Source organism: Oncorhynchus mykiss, chromosome 5 (assembly GCF_057628025.1).
Source record: "Oncorhynchus mykiss isolate SJ-2025 chromosome 5, ASM5762802v1, whole genome shotgun sequence".
In the NCBI taxonomy this organism is placed as follows: domain Eukaryota; kingdom Metazoa; phylum Chordata; class Actinopteri; order Salmoniformes; family Salmonidae; genus Oncorhynchus; species Oncorhynchus mykiss.
Genome location: NC_143026.1, coordinates 33,226,980 through 33,249,967, shown reverse-complemented (window position 1 = coordinate 33,249,967; position 22,988 = coordinate 33,226,980). Strand labels below are relative to the sequence as shown.

Here is a 22,988-nt window from a genome sequence, read left to right as displayed (position 1 = left end):
TGGGACCAACACTTTACATGTTGCGTTTATATTTCTGTTCAGTATATACGAATACATTTTTGAATACACAATTCAAGTATAAATTACCTAAATTCCGATCGATTGGCATTGATTTTCTGTTAATTACCAAAATTACTGAAGATTCCGGTAGCTTTGCAATCCTACACACCACACTCCCCCATCCAATGAAAGAATAGATCTCTCCCCAAATGGCCCAATGGGGTGCCCTCGCTGACATCCCACTTGGCGGGGCTGAAATTCAATCAAAGCACTGACATCTGGGCTTCTAGTGAACAACAAACCAGACACAGATGGCCAAACCCTCTCTCCCTCCAGGTACAAACACACTACAGTCCCCCACATCACATAAAATCAATGGCTTCATGAATATATCATACAGGGAAAAACACACAGTATGAATCTTAGTGTGTGTTTGTGTTTTTAATGGAACTGGTGTTATATTAATAATACATTTGAGGGCTATTCAAGTGTTGTGTATTCTGGTGTAATGGGCAAGACTAATAATTATCTTTATTGGCTATAACGTTTCTATTTATGTATCGGTCATCTATCTTTGTATCTGTTTATTCATCTACTCATAGCTTTGCTTTGAGGCAATCCGTCTCCCTGAGACATGCTACGCAGAATGCTATGAGAAACACACGTAACGTTACCATGCCACCACAATATTACATTCAGCCAATATCAACAGCTGAAAATACAACTTATTTCCATTTCAGTTTGCTTAAACTTTGCCATACAAGAAAAGGATTAACAGCCTTTCTGCAACTCATAACATCCCCACAGGATTATCATGGTTGGATGATTAGCATGATGCTAATTAGAAATACCACTTAGATTAGATCTGTTTTTCCCTTTCGTATCTCGTTAGCTTTGCTGAATGGGCACCTTCAGGGCACCTTATTAGAGAGGGGCCAAGGGCCGTACACAAACACACTTGATTGACCAAGGGGATGCGAATACTAATAAGATGCAAATGGCCGCTACCGTATGGAACCTACAAAAAGGCCCTGACCTCGAAGAGTACAGCTTAATTATAATTACTGGAGGAGGCTTCTAACGAGGAACATTAGTGTGGTTCTGATGTTTACAGCTTGATAAGGTGTTTGTTAGCTATGCAAGGCTCAGAGTTGGCTTGGTCTTATGAGTGGAGCAGGGAATTTGTATTCAGGCTTTCACTCTGTTGGTGTGTTTCTTTCTGGCTGATGCGTGAATCCAACCAGGACTGCGCAAATGTCTCAAGACAACTCATGCTCCATTAGGTTAGGCATTGCTGTGTGTGTGTGTGTGTGTGTGTATACCTGTACTGCAGTGCCAGTCGCAGGGCGGTGGCATTAGATTCGTATTTGCCCACCAGCATGCTCATCCTCTCTGCGTTGCCCTTACACTCCTCTAACGTGATGGTCAGCAGGTCATTCTGAGACTTCAGATGCTCGATGCGGCTGGAACACACACACACACACACACACACACACACACACACACAAAATCATCATTGGGGTACATTTATTGTATAAAGTGCCTGTCATATCTCAAAGCATATCTCACATTGCGATTCACCCATCCACCAGCGATATAAAGCACCCATCTGGGTGATTCACGGCATCCATTTTGAGCCAGGTCGCTCATCACACATCATCTATTGCAGTTTAAGTGAGTGCTAGGGGAAAAAGGGACAGGGAAACTATAGCAACCCCCCTCTACAGAACTCAAATGGCCTTGGTTTTATGGGTAGATTATGTGAGAGTAGCTAATGACGCGTAACTATCCATCTAATCAAGGACGTCGATAAAGCACTCTGGGCTTAATTAAGAGAAAATAGTATGTCAGCAGCCTGGTCGTTAGTGGTAAACGTATGGGATATCCCATAAAACACATGTGCCAAATAACAACCTTAAAGGGATAGTACACACCAAAATGTAAAGTTTCAAAGTTTTGTCACAGATTATCAGGTGCTGATCTTTCCCATTAATTTGGGATTGACTCCATTACACCAATTATGGTTGGATTTTAAGGTGAACTATCCCTTTAAGCAGTGGTGACCCATCAATTTGTTTGTTTGTTGTTGTTGCCTGTTTAGCATGTTATTTGGGCATTAATTCATGTCACATATCAGATTGCAAACAATGTAAAAACACATTTATTGAGTGAATAAAGCCACATTCAAACATGGTCTCTTTCTTGCTTTCTTGAGTAAGGCAGCTCCAAAAATCAGGTGTTTTAACCTAGCTCAGTGCTTCCTGTGGTGGAGTAGCAGCCGTCGGAACATACAGAGCGTAGGCATTGGTAATCTTCTTTAGTTGCGCTGTGATTGACTCAGTGTTCTGTCACTCATGGGGACACTATATCACCGCAGAATCTACAGGGAGAGCTAGGCAGGTCAAGCCCCCTTGGGTGCTGCCATAGATTTACATTAGAAGTGACCATCCAAGAAGGCTCAAGGTCATTGGGCACAGATAAAATGACCTCAAATCACATTATATATACACCGTATATTTGATCATCACACTTTCAAAATCTTAGCTAGCAATCTAGACAAGCATTCATCATCATGAATCACATTGTCAATCTACTGGCAAATCGTTTTTTATATGAAGAGAAATTATAGATAAAACGTATCAGTGCTCAATGGCCATTGGACATAAACATTACACAACAAGTCATAAATCGCAAATTCAACAATGAGTAGTTTTGGAAGGAATCAGTGGCTAACTATTTTGCTTCCCCTGCCTTCTATTCAGTGGAGAGAGTGTGTGGTCCAAGTCTGGGTTTAACGGTTTAAAACATCTGTCTGAAAGGGTCTCTTTTCCAAGCTTAAAATGATAAACATTCACACACAACACCATGTGCCAGAAAAGGTTGAATAGATTGACCATGCTGTCAATCCAGCATGACTTCTGTCGCTTTCAAAAAAACTGGAAACTCAGAACTGGGAAATCTCAGACTTCAGTGAGTTCAAGACAACTCAGAAAAAAACGAGCTCAATTGGGAAAATACGTTTTGAACTCATCCAACTCGGAATTCCAAGTCGAGAACTCGGGCCTCTTTCTAGAGCTCCGACCTAATGTCACGATTCATTGGCGTCATGATTAGACCTTGTTTTTTTCCCCGAGCTCCCAGTTGTTTTGAAAGCATGATAAATCCAGAGAATACCAGACTTTGATGACAATATTTTCCCACAAGAAGACCCGCCACCTTCCTGTTCAAGTGAGCACAGAACAACAATGTGAGTCCAAAAATTTCTTAAAAGCTGCTGCATAAAATATGTAATATGTCAGGGAGTTATGTATACTGTAACTAAGAAAGTAATAATAAGTGTATGTTGTGTAGTAAGCTGTTAGTAGCCCATGTGCCTTACCCTAATAATGTGATCACTTACCCCCTCATAACTTACTGTTCTGACCTGGTGGTGCACATGTAGCCTATAGGCTGCTTAAGAGAAATGTCATCATTGAATATTATAAGAGCTTTATTTGTCTGCTTATATGCCCCCTTTATCTATTCTACAGTTCTGACTTGGTGTACAGGGAGAATACTGTAAGAACGGTCCATGTTCTGAATTCTGTTGCTGTGCATTTGAAAAGTGCTGAACAAATATTTATATTGACAACGTCCATCTTAGCTTGTTCATTAATGTCTTAATTGAAATTACGGATTGCCTCTTATCTGCTCATCGTTCCCTTATGCCATAGTTTGTACATCTCAAATGTTACAGGCATCTTATTCATCATTTAAGGCAATTTTGGAATGATTTCATTGTTTTGCTTACTTTGTGTATTATAATTAGCTCATGTGCATTTCTTGATGAGGAGGAGATACTATATAATGTTGTTGAATTTATCTGAACTAACATCTGAATTTCTGTAGGTGTCCATTTTGAAGGTGCTGAACCAACAGGACTACTTCAAGACTGTTGGAAAAGCATTCCAGGTGAAGCTGGTTGAGAGAATGCCAAGAATGTGCAAAGCTGTCATCAAGGCAAAGGGTGGCTACTTTGAAGAATCTCAAATATAAAATATATTTAGATTGTTTAAAGCTTTTTTGGTTACTACATGATTCCATATGTGTTATTTCATAGTTTTGATGTCTTCACTATTATTCTACAATGTAGATTTGTAAAAAAATAAAATAAAGGTGTGTAGGTGTGTCCAAACTGGTACTGTAAATGTAATAATGTTTGTGCATAATTCAAAAGTCATTTTGGCATTCGTTATTATTGAAGGAGAATGCGGTTCTTATCGACTTACACAAATCCACAAGGAGTCAGTAGTAACCACATTTGTTTAAGCAAGTCAACCATATCAGCTATGGTTATTAAAAAGGCAGTAAATGAGGTTGAATGAACTGTATCTCTACACCACAGCGCAACACCATGTAGGATGTCAATACTACAGTTGACATTATAAACATGTCTCTTTATTTTAATCCTAAACCAATCCAAAGCAAATGTGTGTATTTGATTGTATTATTCTTTCCATCTGTCCAAATGTTCTCTATACAAAACAACTCCAAATCTAATGCTTGTGTTATACTGAAGTATGGTTACTGTCATGGCATTTTTGCATCAATGACGTGATAAAGTATTACTTGGAACTGACCGTTTTAACTACTTTACAGATATGAAACAGACAATCATAATATCAGTCATAAATATGAAATTCCCAGTTTATGCTACAAAACCAACTTTATAAGATGTTTTAAAAATAGGTTCAATTTGACAAAAAATTCCATGATGTAGAGTAAGGTATGGTTGGCAGAATAGATAGTTCAATGCATGATTAATATAATTCACCAATAAATGTCTTGGTTGTCCAGCAAATATTGCTATCAGGTTGTACATCTTAGATTTGTTTGTTTAATTCCTCCAGCTATCTGGGAAGCAATCTTTCAGTTTCAATGACTAAATATTTTGGACAAAAATTGACAAATGTAACCAGGGCTGGGAATGTCAACACAATCAAAGCATGGGCAATGATCACATTGACGACCCCACCCATATCGTTTTTCTGTGGCTACAGCTAGAGATGCAGGTGTCATTTGGTTAGCTAGCAAGCAAAAAAACGCTAAACAAATTGCTGTGAATTCAAAAGAAGAGGCCTCTGAACGATGTCAAATTGATTTGAGAGCTATATGTCATGTGGTTGAGAAGCTATTCATTAACATGCAAAAGTAGGCATTTGAGTTGTAAGACTGTCCCCCTTAACCCTCTGAGTAGAGGAGAGTAATGTTTAAGCTACATTTCACCTCCAAAAAGAAAAGGACGCCGAATTGCAAAAACAAGGGGTGCAATTTTTTTGCTATTGTCAGCTGATTCAGAATATGTAAATTATATCATTCTTGCACGTTCCGATTAAGAGATATTCATATTATTATTAATGAGTCTGAATCTTTAACATAGAGATAACTACACCGCACGTTGGCAGGCAAGCTGCAGAAGGGCGAGCAGGCTACTATTTCCCATCGTTTAGCAGTGCAATTTTGACAGCCAACTATAAGCTAAAACAGTTTGAGAGGGTTCACCCACTGTTCTCTCGGTAGATTTTAGCTCATCTCACTCTGGCTAACATTAGTTAATGATCTTGTTATTGTTGATGTGCATAGGCATCTGAAGGAAACAGCCTACCATTTCATGGCTGTTTGATCAATAAAACTGTTGTTCCCAAAAGACGACTCCCGCGGTATTTATATATTTGCAGAAATATGTGGCTTTTGGCAAATGCTTTCTAATGATCTAAAATCGTGTTGTTGCTACTGCCTGTAAACACACAGTCCAGTTCAAAGTGAATAATGGCAAGCCCATGTAAGTAGCTGAATTTGTTGCTAGAATCTATTACCAATAAAAGTAGCTGGAGGGTACTGAAAACTTGTTAAATATTGTAGGCAACACTGCCCATGTGGCAAATGGCTTATTAGCATATAGACCTACTGTAGCTCAATTGGCTATGGCTCACCGGTATGCATAGACTCCGGTCCTGGACAAGACACATTTTTATTTGGTTTTATTTACTGCAGTGTCTTAATTGTCCAAACGCACAGCCGCTTTCCTACTCTATATTGCTATATACATTTCTCAAATGCCTTTCTATTCGTCATTACCAAACATTCTATGAATTTATGAAAAGGTGAAAATGACCATATCTAAGTGCTCGCTTGTCAGAAAATGAAAAAAAGGTGTCATATTCTTCCCGGGGGTGTAAATGAAAAGATTTGAATACGATTTCAGTTTGTTAAAATGCTGTCAGTTCCACTTTAACAGTATTAATTAGGCATGGATGAACCGACGAATGGATAAAAAAATGATAAGGACATAATAAGGACAATGACAGCATGGTTTGAGTATCACCTGTTGAGTCTCTCTGTCTCCACTTCAAACTCCCTGATCTTGTTCTCAGAGATGGCTGATCCGTGGGAGTAGAGGGTCTGGAAGATCTCCTGGATGTTGGAGCAGTCCTGGAGGGAGTGGGCCAGGTGTTCCGCCACGTTACTGGACACCTGGGAGGAGGAGGAACAGGGTTACATGGTATTTTGGTATTTTATTAGGATCCCCATTACCTGTTGCAAAAGCAGCAGCTACTCTTCCTGGGGTCCACACAAAACAAGAAACATAACATAATACAGAACAGTAATAGACAAGAACAGCTCAAGGACAGACAGGGGTAAAACAGACATTTACATAGATCTAAGGTCGCCTCCCAGTCTCAAATGGTAACTTATACCATATGAAGTGCACTACTTTTGTGTAAAGAGTAAATTGGGGTACAAACAAGGAGAGGAGGGGAGTAGACAGCGCTTCAACCAATGTGAGTCAAGGTGCAGCCAAAAATCACAATGTAAAAACGACACAATAGGAATTCAGTGGGTCAGACTGACTGAGGGCATTTCTTTGTGATCCTCCACTCTCTTAATCCACAGTGTATACATATAGTGTTTATAATCTTCACTTATACAGGTTAGTCTCCTTGAGATCAAATCTCTTTTTCAAGAGAGACTGTACGCAGAAAGAGACCGGTTTTCTACTGAACTTTACATAATTCGTCGCAGCCTAGTCCCAGAGGAATGCTAACAGTCTGCCTCTCCTTCTCTTTCTTCCCTCTTCCTCTCTTTTTAGTCTATTTTGGAGCAGATGGGTTCCTGCTAAAGATTGAGAGGAGAATTTTAATGGCCGGAGCTTTCAGGGAAAAGACAAGCCCTGGAATCATTAGGATTGATTTCCAATCACTCACACACGAACACACACCAACAGGAGCGAGGGAGAGAGAAAGAGAGAGAGAGAGGGAGGGAGGCACAAGAGAAAAAAAGGGCACCAGAAGAGGAAAGTGATAACTGTTAGAGGGGACGTTGGCAGGTCACCTTTAGTGTCAACAAGGCTGTGTGGGTGCCAGGGGAAGGGAACAGTGGGGAATGAGTGACACCAGGTCTGTCACACTTCACTGGAGATACCCATCTCTGACACATCTGCTGATGCTGCTGTTACCTTCGGCCAGCTGCTACAGGGAAATGTGCCCCTACCTAATGTCGCTCTCTCATACTCTCCCTGTCCACCCCTCTCTCTCTTCCGCTCTCTCTTTCTTACATCCCTCCCTTCCTTTCTTTAAACCCGCTTGCATATTTCCCCTCAAAGCCTTCAGTATTGAATATCCATCCAGTATCTCCTTACCCCGATGCTGCTGATCTCTGATCCCAGAACAGGCCTCTCGGTAGAGGAAGACTCTGACCTGGTTTTAGACAGCTTCACCCGCTCTGCCACCTAGCAACAAGACAACACACTCAATACATTACTGTGAATTACTTATAAAAAGTGCTTGGCCCCTAAAATAAATAAATGTAGGGATTGTACTGGATCTCTAATATATTGAATTCCTTCTGAGGGTCAATGTCAAGGACACACACACAGGAAAGGGGAAGAGCAAAATGGTTGATCAGACTGACTCTTTGATTACAATTGTCCCTCTCTGGCTGGACTAGCTCAAGGCTAGTACACAGATTGGTGTGTGTGCGAGCATGTGTGTGTTTGTCATTCAAGTGATAATACAATAAGATAGAAAAGAGAGATGGAGAACATTCCAGAGGAGAGTTCAGAATATCCCCACAGTATGTGTGTCCCTCATACGAATGTACAACATCCCATTGTTCCAATTTCATTACTTCATCATTCCAGTACTTTGGTGTTTTGTACCTTACTATGCATAACATAGCGTGTGTGTGCATTCTACCTTGGCCACAGGTATATCGTTACTGCTGCTGCTGGTGCTGAGTTCCCCAGTGCTGGGATTGATGGGGCGGGAGGCGGGGGTGAGACGCCCAGGGCTGGACGGGCCTGCAGACTGGGAGCTCTGGAGACGCGTCTGCAGCTCTCGCACCTGGGGAAAAGACACCATAGAGATACCTTATATCACTATTTTATTGTGAATGTGTTCTATTTAATTCTATGGGACACACAGACACACAGGCTGAGGTTCATGGGCGCAGATCTGCTGAGAACACACACACTTATAATCTCATCATACAGACGATTTACAGAAGGACTCAGTTTGTTGCTACTTAAGGCACTTCTTGCTCCAGTTTGAGACAATGTGAGGATCCATCTGATCTCTTATGTGCAGTGGGCAAAGGCAGGAATTTTGGGACAGTGATGATGCAGAGGAAACAGGGTACTTGAGTCGCTCCTCTGCTGACAGGCCTCTTCTCTCACTCTATATTAAGCATCAGAGAACTCATGGAAAGACTTGCCAGGTCTTGCAATGAATTTGTTATGCCAGCTTGGATTTGTCAGCATTATGCTTGCAGCTAGTGTACAAAATACATACGCTGTTTAATTGTTGTTATCTCTTCACAACACTACAGCAGTTTAGGCCCTAGGTGTGTGTGCGTGCATGTATGTTGGGTGTGTGTATGTGTGTGTGTGTCGGAGGGAGAGAGCTTCCTCTGCCAGGAAGAGCGTGGAAAGGAACATTAGTTTGAACGCTGGCCCACTAAAATATAAACAATGACGATACAACGGCCTTTTGTGCTTTCACAGCACCCATTGTACAGGCAGAGAGGAAATATATGGAATTATAAATCATTGATGTCGCAAACATACCACACACAGCCATCTACTGGCATGTGCTGTTAGCAGAACGGGATATAGCTGCATACACAGACATGTCAAGATGCCTAAATCATGTTAGCTACCTGCATGTTTTCAATAATATGGCCAATCTTTTACATTGTATATATATACATGTGGCATTATAGAAAAAGGTACAGTATATCTACATCATTGTAACTATCTGTACAAACATCAGTACATGTACAGTGGGGCAAAAAAGTATTTAGTCAGCCACCAATTGTGCAAATTCTCCCACTTAAAAATATGAGAGAGGCCTGTAATTTTCATCATAGGTACACTTCAACAATGACAGACAAAATGAGAAAAGAAATCCAGAAAATCACATTGTAGGATTTTTTATGAATTTATTTGCAAATTATGGTGGAAAAAAAGTATTTGGTCAATAACAAAAGTTTATCTCAATACTTTGTTATATACCCTTTGTTGCAATGATAGAGGTCAAATGTTTTCTGAAAGTCTGCACAAGGTTTTCACACACTGTTGCTGGTATTTTGGCCCATTCCTCCATGCAGATCTGGAGACTGGCTAGGCCACTCCAGGACCTTGATATGCTTCTTACGAAGCCACTCCTTCGTTGCCCGGGCGCTGTGTTTTGGATCATTGTCATGCTGAAAGACCCAGCCACGTTTCATCTTCAATGCCCTTGCTGATGGAAGGAGATTTTCACTCAAAATCTTACGATACATGGCCCCATTTATTCTTTCCTTTACATGGATCAGTTGTCCTGGTCCCTTTGCAGAAAAACAGCCCCAAAGCATGATGTTTCCACCCCCATGCTTCACAGCAGGTATGGTGTTCTTTGGATGCAACTCAGCATTCTTTGTCCTCCAAACACGATGAGTTGAGATTTTACCAAAAAGTTATATTTTGGTTTCATCTGACCATATGACGCTACAAGCTTGGTACACCTGTATTTGGAGAGTTTTCTGCAGATCTTCTCAAGCTCTGTCAGGTTGGATGGGGAGCGTCGTTGCACAGCTATTTTCAGGTCTCTCCAGAGATGTTCGAGTGGTTTCAAGCCCGGTCTCTGGCTGGGCCACTCAAGGACATTCAGAGACTTGTCCCGAAGCCACTCCTGCGTTTTCTTGGCTGTGTGCCAAGGTCGTTGTTCTGTTGGAAGGTGAACCTTCGCCCCAGTCTGAGGTCCTGAGCTCTCTGGAGCAGTTTTTCCATCAAGGTTCTCTCTGTACTGTGCTTCGTTCATCTTTCCCTCGATCCTGACAAGTCTCCTAGTCCCGACCGCTGAAAAACATCCACACAGCATGACGCTGCCACCACCATGCTTTACCATAGGTATGGTGCCAGGTTTCCACCAGACGTGACGCTTGGCATTCAGGCCAAAGAGTCTTGTTTCTCATGGTCTGAGAGTCCTTTAGGTGCCTTTTGGCAAACTCCAAGTGGGCTGTCATGTGCCTTTTACTGAGGAGTGGCTTCCGTCTGGCCACTCTAACATAAAGGCCTGATTGGTGGAGTGCTGCAGAGATGGTTGTCCTTCTCGAAGGTTCTCCCATCGCCACAGAGGAACTCTGGAGCTCTGTCAGAGTGACCATTGGGTTCTTGGTCACCTCCCTGACCAAGGCCCTTCTCCCCCGATTGTTCAGTTTGGCTGGGTGGCCAGCTCTAGGAAGGGTCTTGGTGGTTCCAAACTTGTTCCATTTAAGAATGATGGAGGCCACTGTTTTCTTGGGGACCTTCAATGCTTCGACAATCCTGTCTTGGAGCTCTACGGACAATTCCCTCGACCTCATGGCTTGGTTTTTGCTCAGACCTGCACTGTCAACTGTGGAACCTAATATAGGCAGGTGTGTGCCTTTCCAAATCATGTCCAATCAATTGAATTACCACAAATGGACTTCAATCAAGTTGTAGAAACATCAAGGATGATCAATGGAAACAGGATGCACCTGAGCTCAATTTCAAGTGTCATAGCAAAGGGTCTGAATACATATGTAAATAAGGTATCTGTCTTTTTTTAAACCTTACATTTAACAAGGCAAGTCAGTTAAGAACAAATTCTTATTTACAATGACGAACGACACTGGGCCAATTGTGCGCCGCCCTGTGGTACTCCCAATCACAGCCGGATGTGATACAGCCTGTTTAGTATTTTATATAAATTTGTAAACATGTCTTCAAACCTGTTTTTGCTTTGTCATTATGGGATATTGTGTATCGATTGGAAAATTATTGATTTAATTAATTGTGGAATAAGGCTTTAACGAAACAAAATGTGGGAAAAGTCAAGGGGTCTGAATCATTTTTAAACGCACTGTATGCTACCCGGCCATACGCAGGTGTGTAAATCAGGCTTCCTCTAGAGCCAGACATAATGGTCTGGAAAACAGATGAGGCGATAAGCCTGCCTCTAACTCGGTCAGTGATTTTCCCCACCTCTATTTCACAGGGACGTCAGGAAAGAGACAGGATGAATTTCAGAGACAGAAGACAGAAAGGGAGGGACAGGCGGAGACAGAATAGAAGAGAGAATGAGTGACAGAGAGAAGATGGAGATGGGGAAGACTGACAGTGTAGCAGAGAGATACTGGGAGAGAAGGTGGGGTGGGTAGATGGGGAAGGAGAGCATGACAGAGAGCGAGGGAGAGAAGGAACATAGGGGGGGGGGGGGGGGGGGGGGGGGAGCGTGCAGAAGAGAGAGCGAGAGAGTACTTGGCCATGACTTTGAACACTGCGGTTTTTCCTGCTCTCCTCTCCTGCCAAACTCCCTTGGAGCCATGGGTCTAAAAAAGCCAACATGGCTGCCATGTGCTGCCAAAGGACACAAAGAGGACTGCGACTGTACCATCATGAACCAGTCCCCTGGCCAGCTGCCTCCCTCATGATCCCCAAGAAAAGAAATGGCAAAGAAAATGATAGGTTCTGTTCAGTCCTGGCCAGTAATTATGTAATCGAGGACTTCCGTGTAATTTCCTGGTTTCAAAAGGAACTACGACTGTGACACTCTGCCTGAGGGAGTGAACAGGTTTGACTCACATGCACATCTGTCCAGGACAGGTCTTGAATTCAACAGATCTTTAAAAATACTAATGTTCCACTGTATTTTACCACCGGCTGTCACGTTCTGACCTCTATTTCCTTTGTGTTGTATTTATTTAGTATGGTCAGGGCGTGAGTTGGGTGGGCAGTCTATGTTTGTTTTTCTATGTTGTGGGGCAGTTCTATGTTTTCGGCCTAGTATGGTTCTCAATCAGAGGCAGGTGTCATTAGTTGTCTCTGATTGAGAACCATACTTAGGTAGCCTGGGTTTCACTGTGTGTTTGTGGGTGATTGTTCCTGTCTTTGTGTTTGCACCAGATCGGGCTGTTTTGAGTTCTCACGTTTCTTGTTTTCGTTAGTTTGTTCATGTATAGTGTCTTCATTAAAATACAATGAACAACCACCACGCTGCGTTTTGGTCCGCCTCTATTCCACAACAAGAGAACCGTTACAGAATCACCCACCACAACAGGACCAAGCGGTGTGGTAATGGGCAACGGAAAAAGCAGCAGCAGGAGCAGCGCGAGGAGGTATGGACATGGGAGGAGGAATTAGACGGAAGAGGACCCTGGGCTCAGCCAGGAGAATATCGCCGTCCCAAAGAAGAACTGGAGGCGGCGAAAGCGGAGAGGCGCTGGTATGAGGAGGCAGCGCGGCGTCGTGGATGGAAGCCCGGGAGTCAGCCCCAAAAATTTATTGGGGGGGGGGGCTAACAGGGAGTATGGCTACGCCAGGTAGGAGACCTGAGCCAACTTCCTGTGGTTACCGGGGGGCTGGAGAGACCGGGCAGGCACCGTGTTATGCTGTGGAGCGCACGGTGTCCCCAGTGCGGGTGCACAGCCCGGTGCGGTACATTCCAGCTCCGCGTATCGGCCGGGCTAGAGTGGGCATCGAGCCAAGTGCCATGAGGCCGGCTCTACGCATCTGGTCTCCAGTGAGTCTCCTTGGGCCGGCTTACATGGCACCAGCCTTGCGCACGGTGTCCCCGGTTCGCCTGCATAGCCCAGTGCGGGCTATTCCACCTCGCCGCACTGGCAGGGCGACCGGGACCATTCAACCGGGTAAGGTTGGGCAGGCTCGGTGCTCAAGAGCTCCAGTGCGCCTGCACGGCCCGGTCTATCCGTCACCACCTCCACGCACCAGCCCTCCGGTGGCAGCTCCCCGTACCAGGCTGTCTCTCCGGCCCATCCTTGCAGGGGCTCTCTCCTCTCCAGCGCTGCCGGAGTCTCCCGCCTCTCCGGCGCTACCAGAGCCTTCCTCCTCTCCAGCGCTGCCGGAGTCTCCCGTCTGCCCAGCGCCGCCCGTCTGCCCAGCGCCGCCAGTGCCGCCCGTCAGCCCGGGGCCGCCAGTGCCGCCCGTCAGCCAGGGGCCGCCAGTGCCGCCCGTCAGCCAGGGGCCGCCAGTGCCGCCCGTCAGCCAGGGGCCGCCAGTGCCGCCCGTCTGCCAGGGGCCGCCAGTGCCGCCAGTCAGCCAGGGGCCGCCAGTGCCGCCAGTCAACCAGGGGCCGCCAGTGCCGCCAGTCAGCCCAGCGCCAGCGCCGCCAGTCAACCAGGGGCCGCCAGTGCCGCCAGTCAGCCAGGGGCCGCCAGTCAGCCAGGGGCCGCCAGTGCCGCCAGTCAGCCAGGGGCCGCTAGAGCCCCTCCGCCCGGAGCAGCTGCCCCTCTGTCCCGAGCAGCTGTCCCTCTGTCCCGAGCAGCTGTCCCTCTGTCCCGAGAAGCTGCCCCTCTGTCCCAAGCAGCCCCTCTGTCCAGTGGGGTCATTGAGAGGGGTGGGCATGGTGAGTAAGCCACGGAGGCGGACAATAAGGCGGACTAAGACAATGGCGAAGTGGGGTCCGCGTCCCGCGCCAGAGCCGCCACCGCGGACAGACGCCCACCCAGACCCTCCCCTATAGGTCAAGGTTTTGCGGCCGGAGTCCGCACCTTTGGGGGGGGGGGGTACTGTCACGTTCTGACCTCTATTTCCTTTGTGTTGTATTTATTTAGTATGGTCAGGGCGTGAGTTGGGTGGGCAGTCTGTTTGTTTTTCTATGTTGTGGGGCAGTTCTATGTTTTCGGCCTAGTATGGTTCTCAATCAGAGGCAGGTGTCATTAGTTGTCTCTGATTGAGAACCATACTTAGGTAGCCTGGGTTTCACTGTGTGTTTGTGGGTGATTGTTCCTGTCTTTGTGTTTGCACCAGATCGGGCTGTTTTGAGTTCTCACGTTTCTTGTTTTCGTTAGTTTGTTCATGTATAGTGTCTTCATTAAAATACAATGAACAACCACCACGCTGCGTTTTGGTCCGCCTCTACTCCACAACAAGAGAACCGTTACACCGGCAGTGGTTGATTCCTACATATCTGTGAGTTGTATTATGAGTGGAGAGAATTGTAAAAGCTTAGAATGCTTACAACGACCTGACAATATAGAGGTCTGTATCTGACCTCAAAAATCAAGCTATTAATAACACAAGAATGGTCTCTTTTGTATCGTAAACAAACTGCTGACGCAGAGGAAATATGTGGACTTCCGACATACAGTACCGTTTCTAGAAAAGGTGTAAAATATGCTTACTACCTAAGTAAATACCTCTCCTTCAATGGAAGGTAAAAGCCTAAGGAAGGGAAGTTAAGATAGTCTCCGGACCTTGACACTCAAATTAGGTTGAATCCATCTTTTAAATGCTGAGCCGGAGGACACAGGCCCCCAAGGATGCGCCGGTGTGTGCATAGCAAATCCTTTCAAGGAGCCTCGCATTGAAACAGCAATGCAATGCATTTGTCCAATTAGTCGGCAAAATGGACAGATTTCATTAGAGGAAAGAGGATAAGGAGAGAGAGGAACGAGCGCTCTGAGCTGAGCTGGAGTGATTCTTCTGCTGCGTCCGAATCTCCTTTCTCAAGGCAAACAGAATCCGTGAGGTTGGTTAGCAGGACTGGTCCGCCTGACTATTTTCGCTTGATGCGAACACAGTCTAATTGGGTCTTTCTATAAATAAATGGGGCCAATGGGAGAGATTGGGATCAACATTTTAAAATGGTTTGAAACAAAAATAAGGGATTTTCATGCAGTTCCATATGTGTACTTAAAAGAAATTGACCCATAACTTCACCTATACAACATCATAGGCCTAGGATTACACATCCTTTAATCAGGATTCATACAGACATTGGCAAATCAAATTCAAGGACTTTCAGGGGCCTTTTCCAAGCACTTAACTGTAATTTTCAAAGACCCCAATGTCATACAATTGTATAATTTACATAATTGTGCATATAGGGCCTAATATAGAACCCCCCTCATCTCCCAAAAAGCATGCAATAATTATTGTCAAAAAAGTAGCCCATTACCACTAAGAATAGTGTCTTTTTTAGGCCTAACCAATGCATTGATATTGAAATTATTATTGCATTCTAAAATATGTGAGAATAATGTGGACATTGCCTGACTAAATAGATTGGATGCATACATGGCGATTTTTCTGTAGCCTATGTGGCCAACGCAGGCACACATAATAAAGCCATGACTTGCTGTAGCATTAATCTCACCATTTGAATCTCACCATCGCTGTTTTTATAATGAGAAAGTGACCAAAAACCAGGTTCCTTTTTTAATGGAAGGATTTGTATGTATGGCCAAGTTGAAGCCAGCATTAATGTTGTCCTCATAATAACCACATGGTTTTACTGCAACAGAGTAGCACAACACCCTTCATATGAAGCTGTGGGAAACAAACGAAAGTGGCCACATCTCTCACAAAAATGGATCAAAACTGAAAACAACCGATACATTTAAGGGTGTAGGAGAATTTATAAATTGGCTACAATAATTACAATAACTTTTTAAGCACCAAAATTGAGGAAATTTCAGATTTTCAAGCAAGCCTATTCCAGTACTTGAATTTCTAAGCTCCAAATTCTAGTAGGCTACTTCAAGCCCCTTGTATTGTTTAAAATTGCAGGTCTAACATGGAATACTAAAAGTATTTGTTGTTATATTTCATTACCAGATCATATTGTGAATAAGCTAGCTAGGGCATTCCGGCTCTTTCCAGTGAGCAGGCCCGTTCGGCTCAGCTCACCAAAAAGAGCTGGCTCTTTTGACTCCCAAACGGCTCTTTAAAAAAATGTTTTGTATTTTTTCAAGTCAAACAGTTTGCGATAGTTTGACTATGATTGGTGTTAAAACGATTCTAAATTGAATTATTAAATAAAATCATACTCTACCTTAATCACAATGTATTTAAAAATGCATTGGTTTGTTATGAAAAAGAATGCTATTAAACATTACATTTAAAGTATAACTTTTTAATGTATATAAACAAGTGCATATAAATCTAACCATTCAAAACTAATACAATCTGAACAGCATAATAGCATATTGCACCATATCAAAGAAAAATAAATAACAATGTGCAAAACTGCAGCATCCCACTTAAAACATTAAACTGGTCCCTCTTTTCTCTCTCTTCTTTATTGCCATGTTATAACCAGCAGCACACAGCAATGCTGACCAGATTTTGCTTGTATGAGAGATTTGCATTCAGAAATGCAAGCTGCCTCACTTTCGAAGGGCTGATGCGGTTTCTTCTCTCAGTAATTATTTGTCCCGTTCGAGAAGACCCTCTCAGAGGGAACGGATGTGCCCACTATGCAGTCTCCCTGTCATGACTTTAGTAAGTCGTGGGTAGACAGAGGCCTTGTTCTTCCACCAGCTCAGAGGATCTGCTCCTCCAAATAGGATCGGACCTCCATTATGGCATCTGCTGCATCCCCAGTTGCTCTCTCGTCAAACAGCATCCAAACATCAGACGTTTGTGTCACTACTGCTGGTGTTTCTGCTCCATCTACTCCCTCTTCTTCCTGTTGCCCTGGTACCTGAGCCAGCTGACTGTTGGGAGTGTCCCTCCCTGCTGCTGAGGTTATTCTTTAAAGAGCCTCATCAATCACTCTGGCATCGCTGAAGGCTAACTTCTCAAACCTGGGGTCAAGTGCAGCGGTTTCTAATAGCACGTGGTTCTATTCCATTCTGTGAAACTTTCTGACATAGGGTGTCCATCAACTCTGTCACATGTCCTGTGGTTACATTTGCTTCTCTCTAGCGGCTGGCTGTGATTCGCTGCAGACCCTGACACAGGAGTATCATTTCTGAGACTGTCACATAGCTGAAAAGAGAGAACAGTAACTTATTAGTTCAGGTTCATGTTGTGTCTACTGATTCTTATCTACTGCTCAAATACATATATAATACTGGATTAAGTAATGATGTTGTAATAACTGCTTACTGTACCTCTCTCCACTGATCTCCACAGTGACCTGCTCAAAGGGTCCCAGGACTCTGCACACCTCCTCCACCACCTCCCATTCCTCTTGGGTCAGAGCATCAACAGGTGCATTGACAATGGCCAGGGTAGAGATGATGGCATCCTTGGACTCAAGAAACCACTTCAACAAATAAAATGTTGAATTCCACCTTGTAGTGCAGTCTTGTTAAGGCCTCAGCTCAGGCATCCCCATCTGGCTTTGTGTAGACTTTAGTTTTCAGCACCTACTGTGATCCTGTGTAAGTATTCCACAACTGCTTTCACTTTGTCCACAGTGGGCTTCATCACCTTCAGAGCATCTCTTACAACCAGGTTGATTGTGTGGGAAAGACATGGATGATAGGTCCATATTAACATTTCCATGGCTTTGGTTATGTTATCTGCATTGTCGCTAACACAACAGACCACTTTTCCATCTACTTGCCATTCTCTGGCCACTCAACAGTTCCTCTGCCAAGTTCTCTGAAGTGTGTCTGTCGCTGAACTCAAAGCAGTCAGCTAGACATCGTAAAATCTTCAATGAAGTGACATGTAACCAACATGTAAGAAGTGGTTACCCTTGATGTCCTGAAGTCAGTGGTAAGGCAAACTGCAGTGCTTTTTGGACTCTTTCCCGCACTGAAGCCTGTGTGCTCTCGTGCAGTTGTGGAATAAGTGATTTTGAAAGGGGTTTCATGCTTAGAATAATGTACATTGGATTTAGACTATTGCTATAATTTGTAAAACCTCTGTCCTCCACGATCGAAAATGGCTGGAAATCGGTGGCAATCATTTTAGCTAATGCAATATCAATTTAGCCTTGTGCTACAAACATAGACTTTGGCATACACTGGTCCATAGAAGACTGCGTTACTGTGGGTCGCGGAGTGGATACCACTCGCGGAGTGGATACCAGGCTCCACCACTATCACTAGCAGGCCCGCTAGTTTCTCGAAGCTCCGCTACAGCTAGCTTCACAGTTGGGTGCAGTTTGCATATGCCGGTGTAGGTTGTGCATAGAACCGGCTTTATATGAGATTTTGTTTTGGCAAATTCTACACTGTGCTCTAACATTGTCTACATTATTAAAATGCATCCAAATGTTACTGTGCTTCTGACTCATTTTCCAGCTGTTGTTATCACAGCTGTCCTTCCTCTCTCTCCTCGGCTGCTAAGTGTGTGACTGAGTGAGTTGGCTCGGCCCTCCCTCACACACCTTTGGTTCATTGGTTGACACTGCGTGTCTGATTGACAGGAACAACAGGTGAGGCTGTTAGTCTGAGCAGACAGTCAGAACGAATGTGTGTGCGCTTGAGCATTTAGGCCTGTATTATTTTATTTATTTTTTCGTTCTTTGAATTACTTAATTCTATTCATTTAAATCTTTTGATTATTCATATCTTAATTTTAAAAATATTTTTATAACTAGATTCGGCTCCTCTAATATGCGAGCAGGCTCCCAACGGTCACCTACAAGAGCCGGCTCTTAGAGCCGACTCGTTCACGAATGACCCATTACTAGAATAAGCCCACTAGGCTACGTCATTTGTTGTCATTATATTCAGAATAATTAATAGGAATAGGGTGTTGCGCGATAGTCTATCCTACACAATTGCGCACAGTAGACTCAGTGTCCAATTCAAAGCACAAAAACATATGAAGACATGAATTCATTTGCGTGAAGCGTTCTCTGTTCAATCTAAAGGGCCTGCTGTAAATCAAGCAGACAACAGATGTTCAACATCAATTCTCTAGGGATATTATACTGAACAAAAATATGAACACAAAAAGATTTTAACGAGTTACAGTTCATATAAGGATATCAGTCAATTTAAATTAATTAATTAATTAGGCCCTAATCTATGGATTTCACATGACTGGGCAGGGGTGGGCCTGGGAAGGCATAGGCCCACCCACTTGCCAGCCAGGCCCAGCCAATCAGAATGAGTTTTTCTCCACAAAAGGGCTTTATTAAAAGACAGAAATACTCCTCAGCAAACACTCAGCAAACACTGAGGCAGCTTATGGTAGAGATATTAACATTACATTCTCTGGCAATAGCTCTGGTGGACATTCCTGCAGTCAGCATGCCAATTGCACACTCCCTCAAAACTTGAGATATCTGTGGCATTGTGTTGTGTGACAAAACTGCACATTTTAAAGTGGCCTTTTATTGTCCCCAGCATAAGGTGCACCTATGTAAAGATCATGCTGTTTAATCAGCTTCTTGATATGCCACACCTGTCAGGTGGATGGATTATCTTAGCAAATGAGAAATCCTCACTAACAGAGATATAAACAAATTTGTGCACAACAAATACACTTTTGTGCGTATGGAAATCTGGGATTTTTAATTTCAGCTCATGAAACATGGGACTAACACTTTACATGTTGCGTCTATATTTTTCTTCAGTGTAGATCCAACGTGGATCCAGGCACAACTATATTCACTGGTGTGAGACACCAAAAGATTCTGGACATTCCTCGCAATCAACTTTTCTCCAGCACTTGGGCTGTTGGCTGCATCGCATGCGCTATCACAACAGCTGTTCGTCACTTGACTGTCATTCGGAAAATTCCTTCCGGGATCAGAATATGTGTGAAAATATCATGGCGTAACCAATCAGCTGGACACCAAATGCACATCCAACAAGTATTATGTATAATTATTAAAGAATCACATTAATGACAGTATCGATTTAGGTTAAGTATGTGACTCTTTCGGTTAGAAGCATTCAATTTCGCAATGCATACATTATTTTGTATTTGTGTGCCCATGAAAACATGTTATGGGGTGAAAACTAAGGAGACACGAAATGTTAAGTAGTTACACTACATGTCTGAACTCTCTATACAAAAACACTGTCTGACAGCTAGATATGGAATTCTTACATGGTTCAAGCGATGTCTAATTTAACAGACTAATGCTTAATATATGATATAAATGACCATTTACACGGCCATACATTTTACATGTACATTTGAGTCATTTAGCAGACGCTCTTATCCAGAGCGACTTACCGTTAGTGCAATCATCTTAAGAAGGCTAGGTGGTACAACCACAAATCACAGGAATAGAATAGAAAATCTCAATAACGTAGCTATCAGTCGAGTCAGAGCTAGAAAGAGGGGTTGGGGAAGAGGATTATTTAAGATACTTTTTGAAGAGGTAGTATTTCAGATGCTTTCGGAAGACGGGCAGGGACTCTGCTGTCCTTCAGAGAGAAGCTGGTTCCACCATTGGGGTGCCAGGACAGAGAAGAGCTTGGACTGGGCTAGGCAGGAGCTGCCCTCCTGTAGGGGTGGAAGGGCCGAGAGACTTGCAGTGGCAGAACGGAGTGCTCGGTTGGGGTGTAGGGTTTGAACATAGGCTGAAGGTAGGGAGGGGCAGTTCCTCTAGCTGTTCCGTAAGCACCATGGTCTTGTAGTGGATGCAAGCATCGACTGGAAGCCAGTGGAGTGTGTGGAGGAGCGGGGTGACATGAGAGAACTTGCAGGGGTTTGATGGCACAAGCAGGGAGCCCAGACAAAAGCGAATTGCAGTAGTCCAGATGGGAGAGGACAAGTGCCTGGATTAGGATCTGCGCCGCTTCCTGTGTGGGATAGGGCCATACTCTACGGATGTTATAGCGCACAAACCTGCAGGAGCGGACTCCAGTAAAGATGAGGTCAAGCGTATTGCCTACCTTGTAAGTTGTTGGGGATTGGGTAAGGGTGAAGTCAAGAGAGACAAGTGGGGGGGAAGAGAGAGTTGGAAAGAAATGAGTTGAAGGCACACGTTGGGAGGTTGAAATTGCCAAGTACAAAGAGCGGTGAGCCATCATCAGGAAATTAGCTTATCAAGGTGTCAAGCACACTGAGGAACTCTCCAAGGGCATCTGGTGGGCAATAGATGACAATAATGTTAAGCTTGAGTGGACAAGTGACAGCATGAAATTCAAATGAGGAGATGGGGTGATCCATGTCTCGGTCAGGGCCAAAAAGGCAAGGGACTGGAAAGCACACCTTCCTGTACTAACTGCTGACTGCCTAGGAAAGGTGAAACCACTCCCCCTCCAATACAGCCACTGATTACCAAAACAAGTCACAAATTGCCCCGCATCTTGATCCTGGTTGATGTGTCAACAACTATCTGCAAATTGTGAGCAGTTAGCAGTTCACACACCAAGTAGGTCACTGGGAAGACAGGCAGCACTTAAAGTTGATGGCCCTAGATAGCAAAAATACAGTACTAGACCACAACAGATAAAGACAAAATAATTATACTTATCACTCCATCAAGACACCAACCATGATAAAGGGTTAAACATAGATTTTAAATCAACTCGTTAATTGTATCGAATATAGCTATGATCCCCCTAGTATCTTAACGTAATGACATGACTTATCAACAGCTGTAACAAGTTGTCCAGTGTAGGAAATCCTCACTGGTACCCTAGTTTATAGAAAGACCCAATTGCATTACCGCCTTAACCAGCTACAGCAAGCCTTAGGAGGACACCAGATTTGATTATGTGTCTAAAAGTGCTCTACGTATTAATTCGGAGGCCCGTCCTAAACGGGGAACCATTGTTTGGTTCAGACAGCAGGTCTCAGTTTGCAGCTGGAGAATTCAAAGGGTTCATTCTTGTAGAAGTGTGGATAAATACATGTGTCTGACCGCTCCTGCCCAGTAATGTCTCCTTCTCCTTCAGACGTCCCTGAATAAACATGTTGTAATTAGAGAAGGAAGCGCGCGTACGTGTCTGTCAGTGCAGTGGCCTAGCGACAACGCATCAGAGATCATGTGTATATATTAACCCCTCGCCGCTCTCCGCAGATCATTCACTCCAACAATGGAAATGGCGGACCATAATTACATTTTAGAGCCTCTTTGCAGAGATTTCTTTGATTCAGTCTGATTCAGGTCTTCGTTCTCTGCCTAGAACTGGTTCACACTAGGACACATTTACTGGAGATTTGGCAACAGGCTCAAGTTCACGCCACTATTTTGGGAGCCAATAAAAACATGAAACATAGAAAGAAAACTGAGAAACATGCATTGCTAATTTGATCCCCTTCTTTTTTCCTTCCACCTCACTAGATACAAGGTACTATGTATCACTATGTATTTTCTGTTATGGGCTAGAGGCAATCAAAATGTTATTAAACCTGCCTTGGTAATAAGCAATATTGCATCCCAGTTTATCAGCCACCAACACAGTCACATAGACAGGTTCATAGATACACAGCTCTATTGTGTCGCTCCAGACAAAATGACCAAATTAAAAAAATATATATATAAACGGGACACAGCTGACTGACCCGTCGTCTCAGGCGATCGCGTTCCTCCCGGATGGCGTTCATGGTGGCCTTGGTGCGGTTCAGGTCCTCCTCCTTGGAGCACAGCATGGCTGTTAAGCTCTCGTTCTCTTCCCTCAGGCCTGCCAGCTCCTTCTCCCAGCGCACCCGCTCCTCCAACAGGCTGGGGTAGAAGTCCCGGCCCAGGGCCCCTTCGATCTCCTCCACCGTCTGGGGAAAGGAGGAAAGGACAGAGGGGGAATGGTGTTTCATGGCACACCTTTTTACAGAGCAGTAT

General features: G+C 43.9%; 1 protein-coding gene across 9 annotated transcripts in view; it reads right to left on the bottom strand.

Moving 5' to 3' along the window:
* The window catches only part of LOC110523629 (colorectal mutant cancer protein), a 124,638-nt gene that overhangs the window by 19,583 nt on the left and 82,067 nt on the right, over positions 1-22,988 (bottom strand). For all 9 annotated transcript variants that reach the window (XM_036977296.2, XM_036977297.2, XM_036977298.2 and 6 more), the window contains 5 exons: positions 22,715-22,921; positions 8,235-8,381; positions 7,679-7,768; positions 6,365-6,513; positions 1,323-1,463 (listed from right to left, as the gene is read on the bottom strand). In XM_036977296.2, the coding sequence (XP_036833191.1) occupies positions 1,323-1,463; positions 6,365-6,513; positions 7,679-7,768; positions 8,235-8,381; positions 22,715-22,921 (734 nt within the window). The remainder of the gene's footprint in view (positions 1-1,322; positions 1,464-6,364; positions 6,514-7,678; positions 7,769-8,234; positions 8,382-22,714; positions 22,922-22,988) is intronic.